General features: G+C 58.9%; 1 protein-coding gene across 3 annotated transcripts in view; it reads right to left on the bottom strand.

Moving 5' to 3' along the window:
* Positions 1-2,667: 2,667 nt before the first annotated feature.
* Positions 2,668-23,885, bottom strand: part of MACROD1 (mono-ADP ribosylhydrolase 1) — a 185,579-nt gene continuing 164,361 nt past the window's right edge. For all 3 annotated transcript variants that reach the window (XM_084635457.1, XM_084635458.1, XM_084635459.1), the window contains 7 exons: positions 17,181-17,297; positions 7,496-7,617; positions 7,118-7,148; positions 6,951-7,024; positions 6,420-6,501; positions 3,926-3,960; positions 2,668-2,856 (listed from right to left, as the gene is read on the bottom strand). In XM_084635457.1, coding sequence (XP_084491583.1) covers positions 3,956-3,960; positions 6,420-6,501; positions 6,951-7,024; positions 7,118-7,148; positions 7,496-7,617; positions 17,181-17,297 — 431 coding nt within the window. In that variant the 3' untranslated portion in view covers positions 2,668-2,856; positions 3,926-3,955. The remainder of the gene's footprint in view (positions 2,857-3,925; positions 3,961-6,419; positions 6,502-6,950; positions 7,025-7,117; positions 7,149-7,495; positions 7,618-17,180; positions 17,298-23,885) is intronic.

Raw genomic sequence — 23,885 nt, 5'->3', positions numbered from 1 at the left:
GGCCAGCAGAACGCCTACCCGGGGCGGGAGGAGATTGCAAGGGCCTCTCTTCTAAGTCTGAGCCCCGTGGTGAGTACTCACCTGGGAGAGCCTCCGTCAATTCTCTCCCAGCTGGATGCAGAAAGGGATTTGAACATGAGTCTCCCACATTGCGGCAGCCATCCTAGCCACCGGACCCTGGGCCTGTTGAAGCTTGTCCCCTTTGCCTAAAATACTTCAGCGACTGAGCAGAGACAGGGCCATCTGCCACGCCCATGGCAAGCGCCCTAAGCCACTGGGCTACGGGTTAGATGGCAGGTCCTCGCTCCCCCCCTTCCCCGCCATGCTCAGGCATTTGGCACATCTCGCCCTCCCCGGACTTGGACAGATAGCTCAGAATCAAAGCAAGTGCCGAGCTGGGTCAAAGTGAAGCGCTACCAGTTGACATCACTGACGTGTTTCTATGCCCTCGGGGTGGCCAAAGCTGGGCAGGGAACTCGGCACTTGTTTGCCAATGGTTTTGGGTTGGCCAAACTCCATTTCTCAGCAAATCAGCTCTTGGCTGAAGAGACATCCCCCAGCTTTACCCGTGGGTCTGGGTGTCCGAGCCACGAAGGCCCCAGCCTCACAGGCGTCTCTGACCCGTCAGAACTCCTCCCCCCTCAAATTAGAACCCCAGAGTCCCAATGCTGTCCCCACTCAAATGGGGCACAGGAATCCCGTCCCACCCCCCTACTTTTGCCAGAGTGGAACCCAGGGTTCCTAGTACCCACCCCAGCTCCACCACAGCAGAAACCCAGCAGTCCTGACATTCTCCCCCGGCCCTGAGCCCCGCTCCCCAAGCCTGAGGCATGGGGCACAGAAATCCTGAGCACACCCCCTCCCAAAAAAAACCCCTTCTTCCCCACCAGCATGGAACCCTGGAGTCCTCCCCCGCCCCTCCAGGCCCCGCCACATTCCCAGAGCAAAAGGAGATGAGGATGGGGACCCGCATCCCGCAATGTAGCTCCTGTCCCAGGCTTCCTCCCGCAAGAGCTCTGTGGCGGCAGATTGCTAGGTGACTGCCCAGGAGTGGGTCTTGCAACACCACCAGCGAGTGGTTCCCCAGGCCTGGCCCAGCCCCAAATCCTCCCTCGGGCAGACGCCTCAAGGAACAAAAGGCTTTTAGGGCTGGTCTCTGCCCCCCCAGGTCCCCTACTCAGCGCCAGTGAGACTCCATTTCCAGGGCATGCAGCCAGCTGGCTCCCTGCTGCAGGGAACCCCCAGTTCAGCGCACCACTCTGCCCCCCCCCACCTCTGCTCACACCCCTCACTCCTGACCCACAGCCCCCCCTCTAGCCCCACACACAACTCCACCGGTGCCCTTCAGGCCCAACCCACAGCCTCCTGCTGGCTTCATACACACTGCTCTTCCATTGCCCCTCACTCCTGACCCACAGCCCCCCCACAACTGCACTGGTGCCCCTCAATCCTAACCCACAGCACCCCCCACACTTCCACCAGTGCCCCTCATTTCTGACCCCCAGCCCAGCCCGGGCACCTGCTGCTGCTCACCCCGCTAATCTGTATTCGACCCAACAGCCGCTGCTGCTGCCTTTGTCTCCTGCTCCAGCCAGGTGTGACGGGGACGTGGGGGCTGGGCACCCCCCCGCCTAGCGGGAGAGCGCGCAAAGGAAATTCATTACCAAGGCTGCGCCGCCAGCCCAGAGCCAGAGAGCGGCACATACCGCCCCCACTCCCAGCGCCTGTCCCCACAGCAGCGGCTGCCTGCCCACCCAGCCCGGCAGGGCACTTGGGGCACAGTGAGCGCCATGCTCCGGGCAGCGTTTAAGGGGCACACCAGCCTTGTTACCTAACTCCCAGCCCCCCCATAACCACCACGCCCCGTCCCCACCCAGAGTGCTGGAGACAAGCCAGGAATCCTGGCTTCCAGCCCCTCCCGCAAGCTCTGGGTCACCGCCCTGACTGCTAACAGGAGCCCCCCAGAAGAACAGGGAATGGGGAGTCCTTTGAATTCCAGCCCCCCAACCCCAGCTGTGGGGGCAGCCAGCCCTGGCAGGGAGGAGGGGAACAGAGAGCACCCTCCTGGGGGAAGGGCAGCTGCAGTGGACTCCTGGGTTCCAGCCTCAGGTCGAGAAGCAGCCCCAAGACCCACAGCTCAGGCTGTCAGCCTGAGCCTGCCTGGAGAAGCCTTTTAAAGGCACCTGCTCAGCCCCATTAGAGAGAGAGAGAGAGTGAGTGAGTGAGAGTATGTGTGTGTGAGAGAGAGAGAGATACTCACCTAATGCAGGGCCCTGCCCGGGGAATCAGGGAGCTGGAGTCACTGTCCCTGCCCCCTAAATACCAATATCTGAGTCTGGGACATTTAGTGCAGCCCCCATAGACCCTAGGAGTCCTGAGTGCGGCACGTCCCTACTGCAGAGCCTGGAGGGGACACGTGCCTCTGAATTCCTGCACTGTCCAGACCGCAAACCCTCCCCACATGCTGTGGTCGTCTTGGTCCCTGCTGGAGGGAATGAGCCCAGCTCTGTGTCTGGCCCTACCACCCCCTGCTGGACAGCATCAGAACCACCCAGCCTGTCACCCAGCTCTGGATCCTCATACCCAGGCCCCTCCCCACTCTGAGGAAGCTCCCAGTCAGGGGCCTTGGGACAGGGACTCTCCCAGAAAGCAGCAGTAACACGATAATTCAAAGCAAATAACTTTATTAGCTGAGCGGGAAGCAAGGGGGGCGTCTCACTGGGGGGAAGTGAAGGTGCTGAAGTTGGCGGTGGGGGCGCAATAATGTGGGGGTTGGGGGACAATCAGCAGAGAAGGGGGGGCAGGCAGCATCTCTGGGGGCCTTTCAGGGCTGGGCTGCCAGCTGCTCGGTGGCGTCTGTGGAGGAAGAAAGACGCGGGGTCAGATCTGTGCATTGGGGGCAACAGGCCAGGAGCAGGTGTATGGGGTGGGGACAGAAGGAAGGCAGCATTTGCTACTCAACCCCCACTGGCCATGGGATCAGTGCCTCATTCCCAACCTGCAGCCCCACCACGAGCTCAGCCCTTGGCTCCTTCCCCCAGCTCTGCTGGTGCCCCTCAATCCCAACCCGCAGCCCCCTGCTTTGCCAGCCCTGGGATCCCAAACCAGCTCTGCCGGTGCCCCACCATCCCGACCCACAGCCCCCTGCTATCCTATCCCTGGGCTCTGGCCCCCAGCTCTGCCAGTGACCCTCAGTCCCGATGCATGGCCCCCCTGCCATCCCAGCTCTGCTGGTACCCCTCAATCCCAACCCGCAGCCCCCTGCTTTGCCAGCCCTGGGATCCCAAACCAGCTCTGCCGGTGCCCCACCATCCCGACCCACAGCCCCCTGCTATCCTATCCCTGGGCTCTGGCCCCCAGCTCTGCCAGTGACCCTCAGTCCCGATGCATGGCCCCCCTGCCATCCCAGCTCTGCTGGTACCCCTCAATCTCAACCCGCAGCCCCCTGCTTTACCAGCCTTGGGATCCCAAACCAGCTCTGCCGGTGCCCCACCATCCCGACCCACAGCCCCCTGCTATCCTATCCCTGGGCTCTGGCCCCCAGCTCTGCCAGTGACCCTCAGTCCCGATGCATGGCCCCCCTGCCACCCCAGCTCTGCTGGTACCCCTCAATCTCAACCCACAGTCCCCTGCTTTACCAGCCTTGGGATCCCAAACCAGCTCTGCCAGTGCCCCACCATCCCGACCCACAGCCCCCTGCTATCCTATCCTTGGGCTCTGGCCCCCAGCTCTGCCAGTGGCCCTCAGTCCCACTGCACGCACCCCCCCATCATCCCAGTTCTGCCAGTACCCCTCAGTCCTGACCCACAGTCCCCGCCTTATCCAGCTCTGCCGGTGCCCTTCACTACCCACTGCTATCCCAGATGATGTGGTTCTGGGGTTAGGAGAGCTCCCCCCACTGCACACGGTGCTGGGTTCTGCTTACCCATTGCAGGGGGGAGGGATGGGGTCAGGATCAGGCTAGAAAGAAGAGAAGGGTGAGGGTTAATCCAGGGAATCCTCCCCCAAACACACCCAATGCCCAGTGGGGGAGGGGGAAGGCCCCCATCTACCCTCCCTGGGTGCCCACAGGGTCCATCAGAATATGTGTGGGGCAGGACAAGGGGGAGGGGAAGGGCCCCCATGTGCTGGATGGGGAAGAGTGCAGGCGCTAGGGTGGAGGTACAGGGTGTTAGCGGCAGCAGGGGGATGTTCTCATGGGAAGGGGAGAAGCATGAGTTGAGGGGTGAGGCCCAGGGCTGGTGGGGAGGGAGGTTGGGGGGTGGAGGGCACTCGGAGGATGGGGAAAGGTTTTGGGCTGGAGGGTGGGAAGGGGTCGGGGGGATGTGGGGGCAGGTCAGGAGGCTGTGGGGGAAAGGCCCGGGGGGAGAGGTTCTGCAGGGGGAGGGGTGGCCAGGAGCAGAGGCTATGGGGGAGCACTGGTAAGCAGTCAGGGGATAAGAGGGAAGGTCCCCTCACAGATCAGTAACTGGTTACAAGACAGGAGACAAAGGGTAGCACTCAATGGTCAGTTTTCACAGTGGAGAGAGATAAACAGCGGTGTCCCCCAGGGGGCTGTTCTGGGACCAGTCCTAGTCCACATATTCATAAATGATGTGGAAAAAGGGGTAAACAGTGAGGCGGCAAAGTTTGCAGATGATACAAAATTACTCAAGGTAGTTAAGTCCCAGGCAGGCTGCGAAGGACATATCCCAACTCTACATACAAAATGATGGGGTCTAAATGGGCTGTTACCGCTCAAGAGAGACCTTGGAGTCACTGTGGCGAGTTCTCTGAAAACATCCACTCAGTGTGCAGCAGCCGACAAAAACGCTACCAGAATGTTAGGAACCATTGGAAAAGGGATAGATAATAAAAGAGAAAATATCATAATGTCACTAGCTAAATCCCTGGTACGTCCACACACTGAATGCTGTGTGCAGTTCCGGTCGCCCCATCTCAGAAAAGATACAGTAGAATTGAAGAAAGTGCAGAGAAGGGCAACAAAAATGATGAGGGGGACGGAACCACTTCCGTATGAGAGACTGAAAAGAGGCGACTAAGGGGATATGATGGTGGTTTATGAAATCAGGACTGGGGTGGAGAAAGTAAATGGGGAAGTGTTGTTTACCCCTTCCCATAACACAAGGACCAGTGGGTCACCCAATGAAATTAACGGGCAGCAGGTCTGAAACAAACACAAGGCCGTATTTCTTCACACAACGCACCGTCAGCCCATGGAACTTGTTGCCAGGGGATGTTGTGAAGGCCAAAAATCTAACTGTGTTCAAAAAAGAATTGGATGAGTTCCTGGAGGACAGGTCCACCAATGGCTATTAGCCAAGATGGTCAGAGGTGTACCCCACGCTCTGGGTGTCCCTAGACCTCTAATTGCCAGAAGCTGGGACTGGACGACAGGGGATGGCTCACTCGCTCAATTGCCCTCTTGTGGTCATTCCCTCTGGGACACCTGGCACTGGCCACTGTCACAGACAGGATATGGGGCTAGATGGACCATTGGTCTGACCCAGTGTGGCCGTTCTTATGGTCTGAAGCTTGCTGACAAGGTCCTGGAGGATAAGGGGAGTCACAGGAGAGCCCTGAGGGACTGGTGAGGAGAGGTTGGGGGGAAGAGTGGGGGAGACTATGGGGGGATTGGTGGGGCAGGGGAGCTGTACCAATGGGGAACTAGAGGAATGGGGGGCTGGGGAGAGTCCTATGGGTCAGAGTGGGGGGTTATGGGGGCTGAACCAATGGGGAACTTGATGGGTTGGAGGCCAGGGGTTGGGGGGGTCCTGGAGGGGCTGGGAGAACTGCAGGGGGGATCCATGGGGACTGTACCAATGGGGAAGTAGAGAGGTGAAAGTTTGGGGGGGCATACCGATGAGGAAGTAGAAGGGTGGGGGTTGGGAGGGCAAACCAATGGGCAAGTAGAGAGGTGGGGGTCTGGGGGCTGTACCAATGGGGAAGTAGAGGAGTGGGGGTCGGGGGGGTGTACTAATGGGGAACTATTGGGGTGGAGGTCAGGGGAGCCATACCAATGAGGAAGTAGAAGGGTGGGGGTCTGGGGGGGTCTGTACCACTGGGGAAGTAGAGAGGTGGGAGGTCTGAGCGGCCATACTAATGGGGAAGTAGAGGGGTGGAGGTTGGGGGCACCGTACCAATGGGAAGGTAGAGAGGTGTAGGTCAGGGGAGCCGTACCAATAAGGAAGCAGAGGGGTGGAGGTCAGGGGGGTATACCAATGGGGAGGTAGAGAGATGGGGGTCTGAGCGGCCATACTAATGGGGAAGTAGAGGGGTGGAGGTTGGGGGCACCGTACCAATGGGAAGGTAGAGGGGTGTAGGTCAGGGGAGCAGTATCAATAAGGAAGCAGAGGGGTGGAGGTCGGGGGGGCATACCAATGGGGAAGTAGAGGGGTGGGGATCTGGGGGGGCCGTACCAATGGGGAAGTAGAGGGGCAGCTTCTCCTTGTAAATCTCCTCATCCTTCTCCTGGAAGACGCAGATCACCAGCCGGTCGACCTGCCAGGTGTGAGTGGGGATGTGGGTCAGTGGTGGGGAGGGACTCCAGCATTGGGGGTGGGGGGAGGACTCAAGGGTTGGCGGAGCTGAGAGCTGCAGGTCTGGGCACCTGGCCTTAAAAGACTCAACTCCTCCCCTGATCATCACCCCCCCTCCCCCGGGTCACAATGGTGTGAGCACAGCCACAGGCCCGCTCACAAACACCCATGTGCATACACGTGCACATTCACAGTCACCCACGTGCACGCTCACAAGCCCATTCACACTCATGTGCATGCTCACACCCCCCCATGAGAACGCTCCCCCCGGGTGCACAATGCCCCAAGCACCTCCGTGTTCCCGTGCACATTCCCGCGTGCGCCCGCTGTTCACACCCCCGTGCTCCCATGGGCAGTGCGGTGCTCGCGGACCTGCCCCGCCCAGCAGAGGGCGCCCACGCTTCCCCTCACCTTCTCCTTGTTCACCTCCAGCCACTCCCGCAGTGTCCTCAGGACGACCTCGGCCGCGGCATCGCTGGGGTACCCTGGGGGCAGAGCAGCAGGGATCAGAGCCAGGGCCTGGAGCGAGCCCCCAGCCCAGGAGAGGGGTCAAGTCCCAGGCCCAGCCCCAGACTCACCGAACACACCCGTGGAGAGACAAGGGAAGGCCTGGGAGGAGAGACAGTGGGTGAGAGAGACACCTGCCACCCCTGCAGCACCCGCTGCCCCCAGGACCCCATGCCCCACACAACTGCCACCCCAGATCGCTCCCTGCCCAGCACCCCCCCCAGCACCATCCTCCAAAACACTGCTCCCCATCCCTCCCACTGCCCTCTCTCATTGCCCCCCACAGCACTGTCCCTCATAGCACCCCTCCCTACAACGCCCTCTCCCAACCTGCATCACCTCCCTCTGCCCTCTGCAACCTCTTCCCCATTTGCATAAACCTTTCTCCCCAGCTGCATGACCCCCAGCAAATCCCAGCCCCTCCCTCATGCACCTCCAGGCTCTCTCACCACGGTGCGGAGTTTGTTTTCCACGGCCAGTTTCAGGCTGTTCTTGTAGCAGTTCTCCAGCTCCTTTTCCTGGGATGCACTCGGCTCCCCCTGGGCAATGGGACCCACTGCGTGGATGACATCTACACCGGGGGAAGGGAGGGGGATAAGAGCTAGGGAGACCCCCTGGCCTCGCCTGCAGCACAGCACCCCCTAGTGCTGGACTGGGGCATGCATTGACTGCAAGGGAAGAGCACCCCCTACTGAGCCCCCGCCCCTCAGCACAGCGCCCCCTAGCACCGCACTGACTGTGAGGGGAGAGCACCCCCATACTGAACCCTGCCCTGCCACACAGCGCCCCCTAGCGCCGCACCGACTGCGAGGGGAGAGCACCCCCTACTGAACCCTGCCCTGCCACACAGCGCCCCCTAGCGCCGCACCGACTGCGAGGGGAGAGCACCCCCATACTGAACCCTGCCCTGCCACACAGCGCCCCCTAGCGCCGCACCGACTGCGAGGGGAGAGCACCCCCTACTGAGCCCCACAGCCCCTGAAAGTCTTCCATTCATAAGCTGCCCCAACTCAGCCTAAGTTGGCAGTGGGCAGGCTCAGGGCACAAGCTGGGGGTGAGGGCAGCAGTGCTGCCTGGTGGCTGCATTTGGTACTGAGCCCCATGCCCCTGAGCCAAGGGGCAGGGAGAGGGGGGCGGCTGCAGTGAAATATGGGCCCAGCAAGGGATGGTTTTAAGGGGCTTTTCCAGGCTGATCCCTCCCTCCATCCCACCCCAGACACCCCGTTTGACTCTATCCCTCCATCCCTCCCTCCCCAGACACCCCCATCTCTCCCTCCCACCCCAGACACCCCATCTATCCCTCCCTCCCTCCCCAGACACCTCCATCTATACCTCCCTCCCCAGACACTCCCATCTATCCATCCCTCCCTCCCTCCCTTCCCAGACACCCCCATCTATCCTTCCCTCCTTCCCTCCACCAATCCCTCTCTGCCTCCCTCCCTCGACACCCCCATCTATCCCTCCCTCCCTCCTTGCCTCCCCAGACACCCCATCTATCTATCCCTCCCTCCCTCCTCAGACACCTCCATCTATCCCTCCCTCCCTGACTCCCTCCTTCCCTAGACACCCCCATTTATCCCTCCCTCTCCAGACACCCCCATCTATCCATCCCTCCCCGATCCCCAGACACGTCCCTCCTTCTGTCCCTCCCTCTCTCCCTAGGTGGCTGGAAGATGACAGTTGCATTGCCAACACGCAGCTGGTCTCCCTCACCCCCACGGGCCCTCCCTGGCTCTGGTCCCAGAGTGGCCCAGTGAGATGGGTCCATGTGGGCACAAATCTGGTTCTGAGCGCCCCATGTGACACAATCTGGTGCGAGAAGCCAACCCCGGCTTGGGGGCGTTCGAGTGCTCCTCATGCATCCTATGTGCCTGGTCTTGGGTTGGTCTACTGGCTCCCCACCCCACCCCACCCCACCCCCGGCTGGCGCCCGGTGTCACAAATCTCTCCCCATCTCAGACAGCGCCATGTGGCTGCCCAGCCCTTGGCTCCCACTCCGCCAGGCTAGATCAGGCCTCGGAGTTAGTGACCGATGCCCTGAGAACCAGGACTGCTCGGCCTGGGGCCTTGGCAATGGCTGGCCCTTTCCAAGCGTCCGCAGAGAACAAACATCAAGTCTGTCCCCGAGTTTGCCATTGGCCAAAACTTCCCCGCAGTTTTATTTTTGGTTCAACCCAAAACGATCCCCCCCACCCCCGACTTTTTGGAACCACCAGCAAATCCTCTGCCCAGCTCTGCCCACCACACCACCAGACTGCCTGGCCCTCAGGCATCCCTCTTGCTCTGTGTGCGTCTGTCCATCCCGTGCTCCCTGGACAGGGATGGATATTAATTGGGCCCCCACTGGGAGACGCCCTTCCCATCACGCTCCCTTCGCCCGTTTCCATGTCAGACAAGGATGCTGGACGCTGCTTGGGGCCGGGGTGGGGTGTGGGACATTCACACACGTTGCATAGAATGGGCAACAAGGATCAGCCTTGCCAACCCTGGGAGTGAGGAGGGTTATCTTGCCCACAGCCGGACCTCTTTCCCCACCCAGGTCACCCAATAATGAACAGAGACCCCCGCAACTATCCCAGCCAGGGCTGCCCCCCAGCTCTGCTGGTGCCCCCCAGTCCCGACCTGCAGCCCCTGAGCACTGATTACCAATTGAACTGAACTGCAACACTGACAACAGAGACCAGGCAGCTCATTGCATGAGTGACAGGGGGTTGGATTTGAAGCTGGGGATGGGAGGTGGGAGCCGCAGGGGACCGGGCAGAGGGATAGCTTGGTGGTTTGAGCATTGGCCTGCTAAACCCAGGGTTGTGAGTTCAATCCTTGAGGGGGCCATTTAGGGATCTGGGGTTGGGGATTGGTCCTGCTTTGAGCAGGGGGGATTGGACTAGATGACCTCCTGAGGTCCCTTCCAATCCTGATATTCTGTGATTCTATGACTGGGGACCACCCATCTATTTCCTATTCCTGACACACACATGCAGAGAGTGCTGAGCAAAGGTCAGAGCTATCATTTCTCCCCAGGCACTGCGCCCACCTGGCCCTGGGACTGGTTTGATCTTAGACCCAGGTCTGGAAATGTCTTGACAAGATCGCCCCCTGCCCCTTCCCCAGCTGCTGCCCACCCCCAGGCCTGGCTTTGCTTTCTTGGGGGCAGCATGGGATGCAGAGCCCTTCCTAACCTTTGCCCAATCTGGGTGGAACCCAGGAATCCTGAATCCCAGCCCCCTGCTCTGACCCACTGGATCCCACCCCCGCCAGGAGCCAGGCACAGAACCCAGGAGTCCTAGCTCCCAGCCCCCGCACTGTAACCCACAGACATGCCCCGCAGCCAGAGTCCTCCCAAGGTCCTGTCGCTGAACAGAAGAGCTGTCAGCCCAAGGGCTGAGCCCTGCTTCATGCCCCATCAATCAGCAGCTGCTCGTCCTTCGGCTCCAGCAGCAATGGCCCTGACACCTGCCCGGCTGCAAAACAGGACTCCTGGTTCTGTCCTTGCGCTGGGTCCTGGCTCCCAGCTGCCCCACCCCCCCAACTTTAACTGTTAGACCCCACTTCCCCACCAGAGACAGAACCCAGGAGTCCTGGCTCCCAACCCCACCCTCCCCCTTTGACATCCCCAGCAGCCTGTGGGCTCTGGCAGTGACTCGTACCACCCAGGGAGGTGCCGGCTCCATTTAGCCCAGGCTGCCTGGCTGCTGTTGTGCCCAGTCCTGCTGCTTGTGTAAATGCCAGTTGTTTCAGTGTGAGTGGGGCTCCATTGTGCCAGGTGCTGCCCAGACCCCGACTGAGATCAGGGACCCCCTTGTGCCGGGTGCTGCTCAGACCCCGACTGAGATCAGGGCCCCCTTGTGCCGGGTGCTGCTCAGACCCCGACTGAGATCAGGGCCCCCTTGTGCCGGGTGCTGCTCAGACCCCGACCGAGATCAGGGCCCCCTTGTGCCAGGCGCTGCCCAGACCCCGACCGAGATCAGGGCCCCCTTGTGCCAGGCGCTGCCCAGACCCCGACCGAGATCAGGGCCCCCTTGTGCCGGGCACTGCTCAGACCCCGACCGAGATCAGGGCCCCCTTGTGCCGGGCGCTGCCCAGACCCCGACTGAGATCAGGGCCCCCTTGTGCTGGGCGCTGCCCAGACCCCGACCGAGATCAGGGCCCCAGTGTAGCAGGGTGTATTGGGAGTTCTGAGGCTCAGGTGTTTTGTCGTTGTAGGGTGTTTTGGGAGCATGCTGCTGTGTTTTCATGGCAGCTCCCTAAATCCCCCCGGGGTGTAGATCTCGCAGCAGGAGCAGACACGCTGTCAGGTAAGGGAAAGAGGTTTATTGTGGGGGGGGGGCGTGGCAACTGTTTATCCTGGGATCCAGCTCCCTGCTGAGCCCCCCAGCCCACTACCCCTAACACAGCACCCCCTCGTGCGGTGAGGCTGAGGCCAGCTCTGGCTGGGGGGGCACAGGGCCCCCTGCAGCACAGAGCAGGCACCAGCTCTGAAGGCAGCGCTGCAGGGGATGGGGATGGGGTGAGGCCCAGGTTGCTGTCCCTGGCACTGGGGGCTCTAGGAACCCTCCAGCCCTGCAGGCACAGGGAACGGGCTCTTGGACGCCGGCCACAGGGAGAGCCGAGCTGTGCGGGGACATTCAGTCCCAGCAGGGAGATGGGGAGGCTTGGCAGGAGGGCCCCTTTCCAAGGCTGCATGAGGGAGCCATGGTTGGGAGGGGCACAAGCAGGGGACAAAGGCCAGGGAGGGAGGGGAACCAACACCCCAGCCTCGTTGGGACAGGCGATATACTGCCAGGTGCTCTAACCACTAGACCCCACTCCCTTCCCAATGCGAGGGATGGACCAGGCGGGGAGTGAAGAGTGCCACGATGGGGGCATAGGGGGACCCCTGTGACACTGCAGGGGTGGAAGAGCCAAGAGGGCACAGAGCAGCAGTGAAGAGGGTACAGGGGGCACAGAGGGGCAGTGCAGGGGGAACAGGGGGTGCAGAGGGGCAGTGCAGGGGGTACCGGGGGTGCAGAGGGCACAGGGGGCAGTGCAGGGGGCACAGGGGGTGCAGAGGGCACAGAGGGGCAGTGCAGGGGGCACAGGGGGTGCAGAGGGCACAGGGGGCAGTGCAGGGGGCACAGGGGGTGCAGAGGGCACAGGGGGCAGTGCAGGGAGTACAGGGGTGAAGAGGGCACAGGGGTGCAGAGGGCACAGGGGGCAGTGCAGGGGGCACAGGGGGTGCAGGGGGCACAGGGGGTGCAGAGGGCACAGGGGGCAGTGCAGGGGGCACAGGGGGTGCAGAGGGCACAGGGGGCAGTGCAGGGGGCACAGGGGGTGCAGAGGGCACAGAGGGGCAGTGCAGGGGACACTGGGGGTTCAGGGGGCACAGGGAGTACAGGGGTCACAGAGCAGCCATGCAGGAGACACAGGGAGACAGTGCAGGGAGCACAGGGGGTGCAGAGGGCACAGTTCAGGGAGCACAGGGAGTGCAGGGCTATGTGGGGTTCAGGACCCTACCCTATCCCCTCTGGCTCAGGGGGGTGTCTCTCTCTGCCCTAGTTATTTACTAGCCCCATCATGTTATTTGTGCATCGTATTAGATTTTGCTCTGGGTTGATCCTGGATGCACCCACCCCTTCCCTACATGCCTGCCTGTCCCTCCTCCCCACCACCCGCCATATCCCCTGCCTGCCTCCATCCATACCCTCCCCCACCTACCCCCTGCCAAGCTCTGGAGCTGGGGACTCCCTCCAGGAGGTGGTTTGCAGAGTGTGTGTGTGTGTGTGTGTGAGAGAGAGAGAGAGAGAGAGAGAGAGAGAGATCAGTGTGTGTTATCAATGTGTCTGTGTGAGACCAGTGTGTGTGTGTGTGTGAGAGAGAGAGATCTGTGTGGGTGTGAGATCAGAGTGTGTTATCAATGTGTTTGTGTGAGACCCATGTGTGTGCATTTGTGTGTGTGATCAGTGTGTGAGAGAGATTAATGTGTGTGCATGGGAGATCAGCATGTGTATGTAATCAGTATGTGTGTGGGATCAGAGGGTGAGATCAGTGTGTGCTTGTGTGTGAAATCATTGTGTGTGATCTCTATGTGTGCATGATCAGTGTGTGAGATTGGCGTGTGTGATCAGCAGGGATCCTAGTTTTCCATGATAAAAAAGCCAAAATTCTCAGATAAAAAACCATAGAAATCTTTGTTTTTCCACTATTAAAATTAAACACAGAACTATAGTTCCCCATGCCACAATATATACAGGTATCAGTTGAATACAATTTTTATTGGTATACAGTAGAACCCCATAGAGCTGAGCCTCCATTATCTGGATTTGACCGAACCACCAGCCGCCTGGGGCTGGCTGCGGCTGGGGCTGATGGGCAGCTGGAGCAGGGCTGGGGCTGATGCATGATCAGCCCAGGGCAGCCCCAGGCAGCTTGTGGTTCGGTTAATACTGAGAGCCAGATAAACAGGGTTCTACTGTATATGTTTTTATTTTTATAAAAGTAAAAACTAAAGATTCTCCATAAAAATGCACAATTCTGATCACCAAATGGATTTCTAGGATCCCTGGTGATCAGAGAGTGAAATCAGTGAGTGATCAGTGTGTGTGTGAGATCAGTGCATGTGTGTGTATGACATCAGTGTGTAAATGTGAGATCAATGAGTGTGAGATCAGTATTTGTGTGATCAATATGTGAGTGTGAGATCAGTGTGTATGTATGAGCTCAGTATGTGTGAGATGAGTGTGTGAGTGTGAGATGAGTGTGAAAGATCAGTGTGTGTGTGAGATCACTGTGTTTGAGATCAGTGTGAGAGATCAGTGTGTGTGAGATAGATGTGTGTGTCTGAGATCAGTGTGTGAATGTGAGATCAATTTGTGTAAGATCAATGTGTGTGAGATCAGTGTGTGAGATCAGTGTGTGAGTGTGAGATCAGTGTGTGTGAGATAGATGTGTGTGCTTGAGATCAGTGTGTGAGAGATCAGTTTGTGTAAGATCAGTGTGTGAGTTGAGATCAGGGTGTGTGAGATCAGTGTGTAAAATCATAGTGCATGAGATCAGTGTGTGAGTTGAGATCTGTGTGAGAGATCAGTGTGTGAGTGTGATCTGTGTGTAAGATCAATGTGTGTGAGATCAGTGTGTGTGTGTGTGATCACAACCACACCACTCCCCTGCCCCCGTCATTTTCACAGAGTATTGCTGCCCGCCCCACACCATGCCTCTCCCTTACAGCCTGGTCGATAGCACTTTGCATTTGCTGCTCTTGTCTATAATATTAGCCTGATAAATAGAGTGCTGTTTACCCCCCTCGCCCTGCTCTGGGAGGTTATTGATAATACGCATGGCCGGCAGCCAGGGGCCTGCATAACAGATCTCCCCAACGCTGCAGGTGGTGCTGGGTGGGGGGTGTGAGGAGCTGCAGGGTGCAGGGTGGGGCTCAGTAGGAGGCGCTCTCCCCCCTCACTGTCAGCACTGGCCCCTCTGCCCCAGGATGGTGTTAGGAGGAGTTGTGCTGCAGGGAACAGCAGGGAGGCATCTCCTTCCCTCACTGCCTGTCCCAACAGGCCTGCAGATCAGCATCAGCTGACAGCTTCCTGTGCCCAGTGTGCGTGTCTGTGAGAGGGCGGGATGAGGAGGGGTGTGTATGATATCATCGGGTGTGTAACATCTCAGTCTGGGTCTGTGCAGCACCCAGCACAATGGGGCGCTGATCTCGGTCGGGGTCTGTGCAGCGCCTGGCACAATGGAGCCCTGATCTCAGTTGGGGTCTGTGCAGTGCCTGGCACAATGGAGCCCTGATCTCGGTCGGGGTCTGTGCAGCGCCTGGCACAATGGAGCCCTGATCTCAGTTGGGGTCTGTGCTGTGCCTGGCACGATGGGGCCCTGATTTCAGTCAGGGTCTGTGCAGCGCCTGGCACAATGGGGCCCTGATCTCAGTCAACAGTCCTTAACCAGAAGAGCTTACATCTAAATACACAGGTGCTGGGTGGGAAAACAGAGTTGCACAGAGGGGAAGGGACTTGCCCAAGGTAAATGACAATAGACCCCAAGTGTCCTGACTCCCAGTCCAGTGCCCCACCTTCTGGGCTGGGCTCAGCACAAAGACTCCAGCCATTTGCAATAACCCAGTGGGGTTGCAGCCCCCCACTTTGCCCCACATTGCAATGCCCTGCAGGGGAACTGTGCTGTGCATGGCCCCCTCTCCCAGGCATCAGTCGCACGTCATTCCACAATGCAGCTGGTGAGACTTGGGGGGAGGAGTTGAGAACAACCCCCCCTTCCCTGACAGACCTCATTCCTGCCCCCTCCCTTCCAGCCGGATCATGGGGGGGACCCCAGCTCTCTGTGCCTCTGCTCTGGTGCGGAATGCACAGCTCAGGGGTGGGGAGTCACCAGCTACCTGGGGTCTCCTCAACCCAAGGTTCTCTGATGGCAGTGAAAGACAGACCCCCAGGGACACAGCATGGGGGTGACACTGGGGAACCCTGCCCACCCCTGCTTTACACACACACACAGAGCTTTACACATGCAGATGTACTGCTTTACATACACACTGACACACTTGAGGTGCACACTGCTTAACACACACACTGCTTTACACACAGTCACACACACACTACTTTTTATGCACACACTCACACATACACGATAAGCTGTGGAACTACTTGCCACAAGATGTCACTGGAAGGCAGCAAATTCACAAGGAATGACAGGAAGGGCTTTAGAACAGGGAGCCAGGACTCTTGGGGTCATGCCCAGCTCTGGGAAGGGAATGAAGTCCAGTGGTTAGAGCAGGGGACTGGGAGCTAGACTCCTGGAAGGAGTGGAGCCTGGTGGTTAGAGCAGCCCGCAGACATGGTCTGCCTTGCAGGCCTCCTGATCCGAGGGCCTGGCTGGGCATATGGATGTGGCCCCGCCTTCCCTTGATGAGCACAGCAGAGCAGTTGGCTGGGCCACTGCAGTGCATCCCCATGGGGCTGGCTCTGAAACGCAGGGGGAGGATCACTCTGCTTCTTGCACCCACCCCAACTCCACAACCTGACACCCCGCCAAGTCCACAATCTGGCAGATCCACCACACAGCCAGCCTGACCCAGCTTTACACACAACCGCATTTTATACACACACACCAGGACCCCTTCTCATCCACACCCAATCACCCACAGCCAGATTTCCCAGTGCTCCGCTCCCATTCAAAGCTGGGATTCTCCTGGCCAGCCCCCTCCAGCTGGGCCTCCAGCCGGCCCAGCTCCCCTCACTGAGGGATGGCAGCAGGAAGCGCTGGGCAGTTTGTGCCACATCTCTCGGGGGCCCAATGAGGCAAATCCCCAGACGCGGCTTGTTTTCCACATGTGCTTCTGCTGGCATGCAGGTGATGAAACTCGGGGGGTGGGGGGTGCACGTCTGTATGTGCTGACTCCATGTGCACGCACCTCCGGGATTGTGTGTTGTGCAGGTGTGGACATGCAAGCAGGAGTGGGTATATGTGCCGGCAGTGTGTACATGCACCAATGTGTGTGTGTACATGTGCATAAGTTTGCAGGAGCAGAGGTGTGACTGTCACACAGGCTGTATAAGCGACCAGCTGACTTGCTGGGACTCAGGTCTCCTGCTGAACTCACACAAACACACTCTGCCCAGCTCTGGGTATCTGTGTCCTGCTTCTCCTGCCACATTTGCACTGGGCAAAGTGCCACCCAGGAGCTGTTTACACCAGTATGTCCAGTGACTGCACAGAGTCAGAGACCCAGATCTCTCTGTGTCAGGTACCTAAACCAGAGTATCAGAGCAATTGAAATACGTCTCTCCGATTCCCTGCCCGCTCCACACACACACTTTAATGTGTGAGGCTGGGCAGTGCTGTTATCCCTGTTATACACAGATGGGAAACTGAGTCACGATGATTTGTCCACAGTCCCACAGGAAGCCTGGGGCTGAGCAGGGATTTGAACCTGGCTCTCCTAAGCCTCTGGGTAGCCCTCTACCCAGTGGGCCAGGCTTTCTCTTCAACGGGCCACCCCTTCCGCACCTGATTCCCTGGGAAGCTGAACCTGTGACGTCCTGTGTGCTGCACAGAGCAGCAATGCGCGTGCCACGGCATCACCGAGCCACGGTGCTGCAGCTACAGATGCTACAGACAAGACCCCTGGCCAGTGACACTCACATTTGGCGGGGAGCCGGTATCCACAGCTGAGCTTGGCTTTCCCTGTCTCACACCCATTCAGGGATCGGCATTCCTCTTTGAGCAGCTCCCCGGCGGCCCGGTGAATGCACCCATCCACTGCAAGGCAGAAAGGAGGCAAAAGGTTATCCTGGCATCAAGCAATACAGTCAGGGACAGAGTCCCACCAGTAATGTCACCGCTGGGCATGGCAGGGTGCAGTACCGCCTACTGCCACTGGGGGTGGTCAACATAAATGGTTAACTGCCCTACTACTGCTATCAACATAATACCCTGAGCCTAAGATTTCAGGGCTGAAGGTCCAAATCCCAATTGATGACCCCTGGAAGGTGATGGGGGTTCTTACAGATATTACAGGAGCACTGAGAGGCCACCCACTGAGGTCAACGCCCTGTCAGGGGTGCTGCACAGACATAGGGAGAGATGGTCTCTGCCCTTGAGCCCTCACAGTCTATGTGGATAAAGGGTGGGGAGAGGGAAACAGGCACTGAGGGGGAAGGGACTTGCCCTGGGAGGTTAATGGCAGAGGTGGGAATATAACCCAGGAGTTCTGGCGCCCAGCCCTCCTGCTCTAACCACTAGACCCTGCTCCCCATCCAGATCTGGGAATAGAAGCCAGGAGTCCTGATTCCCAGTCCATTAGGCAGATGTCTCCTTTTGCTGTCCTGCCCACCAAGAAGCCAGACACTAAATTCTTTGTTTAACAGGGATAGTCCAGGGACCTGGGCCACCATCCTATTGCTGGAGGATAAACCCCCTGGTACCCATACCCCGCATAGCGCTGGCTGTTTGAATGCACACAAGCACCCACATCCCCTCACAGCTGGGAGCTGCTGCGGGATAGACACCCTAACCCGGTTGGCCATCCCCCTTCAGGCCTCCAATCCCATTACATATCTCAATCCATTAGAGCTAATGAATCCTGTCTCAGTCCCATTCTCTGCCCCCCATTCTCCCCCCAGAAAGGAGTAGGTAGATGGATCATAAAAATAAGCAGAAGCAGATTATCATTATTTTTTTAAAACAATCCCCCCTTTCCAGCTTCACTGAGTAAGAGGGATTTACACACTGATCTGGGGATTAACAAGCAATGGAGGTGTCGTCCATGTGTCAATCACTGCAGCTGATTTAATCACTAGTCACCACTCCCCTCCCAGACCGGGGATAGAACCCAAGTGTCCCAACTCCCACTCCCCTTCTCTCCCAGAGCCAAACATAGATCCCCGGGGTCCTGACTGCCCATCCCCCTTCTCTAACCATTAGATCCCCTCCCTCAGTGGGGTGCCCAGGCTGGGGGATGGGAGGGTATTGTCAGAGCCGAGTTCATTACAGTGACACATTGACTGGGTGTCTCCATTGTTAGCTCATTGCCAGTCCATCCTGCGATCCATAAAACAATATTTCACCCGCCGGGCCTGGTGGGGGAGTGACACCGGGGTGGGGGGCAGGGGGGATCTGGGCTGGATTGCAGCCAGTGCTGGAACATGGCACAGAGCAGGAGGGGTAGGTGTGCTGACACCTCCCTGGGTGTGTGCATCTGGGGTAGTGCCAGGGCGTGGGTATTAGGGGGTGGGAGTGGGGTCTAGTGGTCAGAGCACAGTGGGGGTACGTGGGGTATAGAAGGGAGCTGGAAGAAGCTGGGGGTGGCAGGAGGAAGGGAGTCAAGTAGGGGATGCGTTTTGGTACCAGCAGGGGCTGGGTGATGGGGCGGCAGTGGGGAATAGGGGATGGGGGATTGGAAGAGAGATGGAGGGCAGGTGATGCTGGCAGGGGGACACAGTGGGGAATGGGCAGTGGTGGGGGGCTGGCAGGGACAGGGGGTTGGGTGCCAGTGGGGAGACAGTGAGGGATGAGGTGCAGGAAGGAATGGCAGGGGCAAAAGTTGGGGGCTGGAAGGGATAGGGACACCAGTGGGACATGGGGGTTGAGTGCTGGTGGGGTTGGGGTGGACAGTGCGTTATGCAGCTGGGGAGGGAGCAGGGGGTTGGATGCAGCAGGGTTGTGTGGACAGTGGGGGATGGGGATTGGGTGCCGGTTGGGTTGGTGGGACAGTAGGGGATGGGGGTGGAGGGTTGGGTGCTGACTAGGTAGAGGGGTCAGTGGGGGTGGGGATGGTGGGCAGTGGGGGATGGGAGTGAGGGTTGGGGGACAGTGGAGGATGGGGGCAGGGTTGGGGGACAGTGGAGGATGGGGGTGTTGGGTGCTAGCAGGGTTGGAGGATAGTGGAGGATGGGAGTGGGGGGGCTGGGTGCCAGCTGGGTTGTGAGGGACAGTGGGGGGGGAGGATAGGTACTGGCAGGGTTGGGAGGGACAGTGGGGGTGGGGCTGGGTGCCAGCAGGGTTGTGAGGAACAGTGCCGGGGGCTGGGTTCTGGTTGGGTTGGGAAGGATAGCGGGGGGGTGAGTGCCTGCAGAGTTGGGAGGGACAGTGGGTAGGGGACTGGGTGCTGGCTGGGTTGGGAGGGACAGTGCGGGGGGGGACTGGGTGCCGGCTGGGTTGGGAGGGACAGTGGGGTGGTGCTGGGTGCCAGCAGGGACAGTGGGGAACTGGGTGCCAGTTGGGTTGGAAGGGATAGTGGGGGGCTGAGTGCCCAGAGTTGGGGGGGACAGTGTGAGGATGGGGACTGGGTGCCGGCTGGGTTGGGAGGGACAGTGCAGGGGTGCTGGGTGCCAGCAGGGACAGTGGGGGGCTGGGTGCCAGTTGGGTTGGGTGGGATACTGGGGGGCTGAGTGCCCGCAGAGTTGGGAGGGACAGTGGGTGGGGGCTGGGGGCTGGCTGGGTTGGGAGGGACAGTGGGGGGGACTGGGTGCCGGCTGGGTTGGGAGGGACAGCGGGGGCTGGGCGCCAGCAGGGCTGGGGGATGATGCTTTGGAGGCCAATTTTGCCCACGTTCCCTGCGGCAGGCTGCGCACGGAGGAGCTATTTTTGGAAGCTCCTGGCCCTGGGGGAGGCACCCGTCATTTCCACTCTGCACAGCGGAGCTTTGAATCCCCTGTCCCTGCCCAAGTTTATTTGCTGCTGGATTCATAAATCCCCAGAGCGGGAGTGGGGATTTAAATCCCCCAAGGTCTCTCATCCCATCCTAGAGGGACCCCCCGACTCATCCATCTCTCTGCTGGGAAATGGCCTCACTCACCAACTTAGCTCCCCCTCCAGCCAACCAGTCCTCTGCCCTAGGGCTGAATCAGAGTCAGTGCCCCCTAGAGGGGCGACTCTCTGTGTCTCATTTCCCACAGCCAGCCCATCCCCCTCTGCCTGCCCTGGGGACAAGCCTCCCACTCTGCACAGATCCATAAGTCGATCACTCTGGCCAAGGAGAAGATAAAATGTTCCACTTTGTGTGGGTGTGTGAGGAGCCGGCGTGGGCCTGTGGATTGGCTGCCGATTGGATCCCCCTCTGCCTGCCCGAGCCCCGAGGCTGTACAGATCTCAGCTAAAGCCTTCATGACCCTGAAAAGCCACAATCCTACCGGGAGCTTCTGGCAGGAACCGAGTCAAGGTGGCGGGATGCCAGGGGACCCCTCGTGCCGGGAACAAGCATGGGTCGCAGGGTACACTCCAGTATGTGTGTGTGGGGGGAATCCCCAGCATGCACTGCAAACCAGGGGCTACAATCCTGCAAAAATATACTGCCCTAGTACCCTGCACCTGCCACTGAGATGCAGCCACCTCTGAGGTGGAGCCTGGGGTGGGATGTACAGAGATCCCTGGGGGACGCAGTTACTCCAGTGAGATGGGAGGGGAGCGAGGCCCCAGAGCAGGTGTGGGGGTCTAGCACAGCAGAACTCAAGCACTCTAAAGGCTGAATGACCCCCATCCAGGCTCCTTTAGGGAGAGGTACTTGCCTGCCCATGCTGCAAACAGCCCAGAGTTGGGGACAGAACCCAGGAGTCCTGACTCTCAGCCCACCCTGCTCTGACCCACTAGGCCCTTCTCCCCGTCTAGACCCGGGGGTAGAACCCTGAAGCCTTACTCCCAATCCCACAGCTCTAACCACTGGATCCCACTGCCTTCCTCCCTGACATGTGCCTTGTTAGTGTGAGCTCTTTCCCCATCGCTCCCCTGTTTGCCTGCCCCACCTCCCTGCTGAGCCTGCTGGAATGGGTCCCCGGATGGTGAATGGAAATGACAGCTGCAGAAAGGAGAGCAGTGCCTGGGAAAGGGCAGAGTGTGTGTGTGTGTGTGCACGTGAGATCATGAAATAAACAACCACACAAGCGCTCTCTGTCTGGGGAGTGGATGATGCGTCTGGTGCACAGACAGAGAGATGGAGACAGACGCACAGACAGAGCTACTGGGGAGGTTGGCCTCTTGGCTCTGATTTGCAAACCCACAAGGGGTCTGTAGCACCCTCCTGTTAAAACACCCACCCCCCTTCCCCGCCTCGTGCAGGCAATATCCCAGCCCTGAAGATTCTGAGGAGATGGGAGGATCAGCAGGGACCCCCATGGGATGACTAGGATTCAGGGAATGGGGCCCAGTAGGAGGTGCTTCCCCCGCCCCGCCACAGTGAGTGCAGACCCCAGTGCCCCTGTGCAGTGCTAGGGGACCCTGAGTTGCAGGGAGCAGAGTTGGGGCTCAGTAGGGGGCACTGTACTATGGGAATCAGTACTGATCCCAGTGTCTCAGTCCCGTGTTATAACCACTAGACCCCACTACCATTCCAGAGCTGGGAACAAAACCCAGAAATGCTGACTCCCAGCTGCCCCTGATCTCATCCACCAGACCCCAGTGCTCTCCTGCAGCTGGGAATAGAAACCAGCAGTCCTAATGCTCAGTCCCCCTGCTCTAACCACTAGATCCCACTCCCCTCCAGATGGCCAATGCAGGGATGACTGACCAGGCTTTGGCATGGTTGCACACATGGGGTCAAGGCACAGTCCATTTGTCCTAAATTGTCCAGAATCCCCTGGGACTGGCTCCACTCCCCCACCCCCCGCACAGGCAGCTACCCAACCACCCATGGCTCAGCCAGGGAGCGTCTGATTAGGCAGCCTGGTTTGTATAATGAAGACCCTAATCCCATCTGAAGGGCAGCGCAATGGGATACCGCCAGTAATCCACTTCCCCCTTTATCCCTTACATAAGGGAATGGACCCCGGAGCCATCTGTCAGCGAGGGATTATTCCCGCTGCAAGCTCATCACAGACAATTACGGCTTTCTCCCTCCCTCCCTCCCTGCGGCTGGGGTCCGGGAAATCAGGAGCCAGGCACGTAACTGTGCATTGCAGGATGTGCCAGAGAGGGACAGATCCCTGTGGCCTGTGGCCAGCACCTCAGAAACACAGGCTGTACAAACCGACCCCTGCTCTCACTCACCACAGCCCACTCCCCTCTCTGTGACTGGAATGGAACCCAGGAGTCCTGCCTCCCACCCCCGCTCTAACCATTAGACCGCAATCCCCTCCCAGGAGTCCTATTTCCTTACTGAGTCCCCTGACCCGCTCCCTGTGATTCCTCATCTTGCATTGTTTAGCATGGAAAGACCTGGACCAGGTCCCGCCCTGCACTGGGCTAGAATGGCTAATTATTTAGGGCCAGATCCCCAGCTGATGCAAAGGTCCCAGTCCATGGATGTCAGTGGAGACAATTTATACCAGCTGGGGATCTGGCCCATTGACACCAATGGAGCTATGGCCAGTTTACACTGGCTGGGGATCTGGCCCATTGACACCAATAGAGCTATGGCCAATTTACACCGGCTGGGGATCTGGTGCACTCAGATTGTCTCTGCTCACTCTGCCAGCCCATGCTGCCTGTGGGCAGGTACCCTTCATGCTGTGGCATCTCTCCAGTGGGGTTTCCCTTCTCTAGTCCTTTGCCCAGGGGATGCCATTTTCAAGGGGGAAGCCATACCAGGGACTCGCTCTGCGTCGGCTGTTGTTTTCTGGCACCATGGCGAGGGATGCAGGCGAACACTGCGGATGTGCAGAGACGGGGCAGGCGGGTGGGAGTCAGAGACGGGCTATAAAAGGCAGAGAGCGTGAAAGACTTGTGAGGCAAAGCGGAATCTGCGCTGGCTCAGCAAGTTGGAAGCACCTAGAAACTGGGACCGTGGGTCCTTGGAGAGCCTGTGGATTCAGGGAAGGGAGCTGGGTTTTAAGGCAAAGAGCCAGTGATCCCCGTCTCTGTGTCATGCTTCCCAATTTTCAGAGCTGGGGGTGGGGCCTCAATGTAGGTTCCTCCAAATTGTGTTTTCTGACTCTTAAAATAAATGGCCTGATTTTCAAAAGCTTTGTGCTGTGGGCCTCAGCAGGGGGCGCTCTCCCCTGGGAACTCACTGATGGAGAACAATGCTAGGGGGCACTGTGCTGCAGAGTCGGGGGCTCAGCAGGGGGTGCTCTCCCCTCTGGGTCAGTTCTGATGACCGTGTCTCAGGTTCTACTGTAACCATTAGTCCACACTCCCTTCCATGGGGCAGGGATAGAACCCAGGAGTTCTAAACATTACGCTTCACTCCTAAACATTACACCCCACTCCTCTCTAAAAGCTGGAAATAGAACCCAGGAGAAATCTTGATTCCCAGCCCCACCCTGCTCTAATACACTAGACCCCATGCCCCTCCCACAACTGCAACCCAATACAGGGCTAGGAATAAGATGTTATCCTTGTATTCAAAGTTCATGTATGTCAATAACAATCAAATACAATATTCTATTTTCCTCCACCATTTCCAGGGTGGTTTTT

This window comes from Lepidochelys olivacea, assembly GCF_965140295.1.
Source record: "Lepidochelys olivacea isolate rLepOli2 genome assembly, chromosome: 7".
In the NCBI taxonomy this organism is placed as follows: Eukaryota; Metazoa; Chordata; order Testudines; family Cheloniidae; genus Lepidochelys; species Lepidochelys olivacea.
Note: the sequence above shows the minus strand (reverse complement) of the source record. Positions and strands in the feature narration are given on the sequence as shown.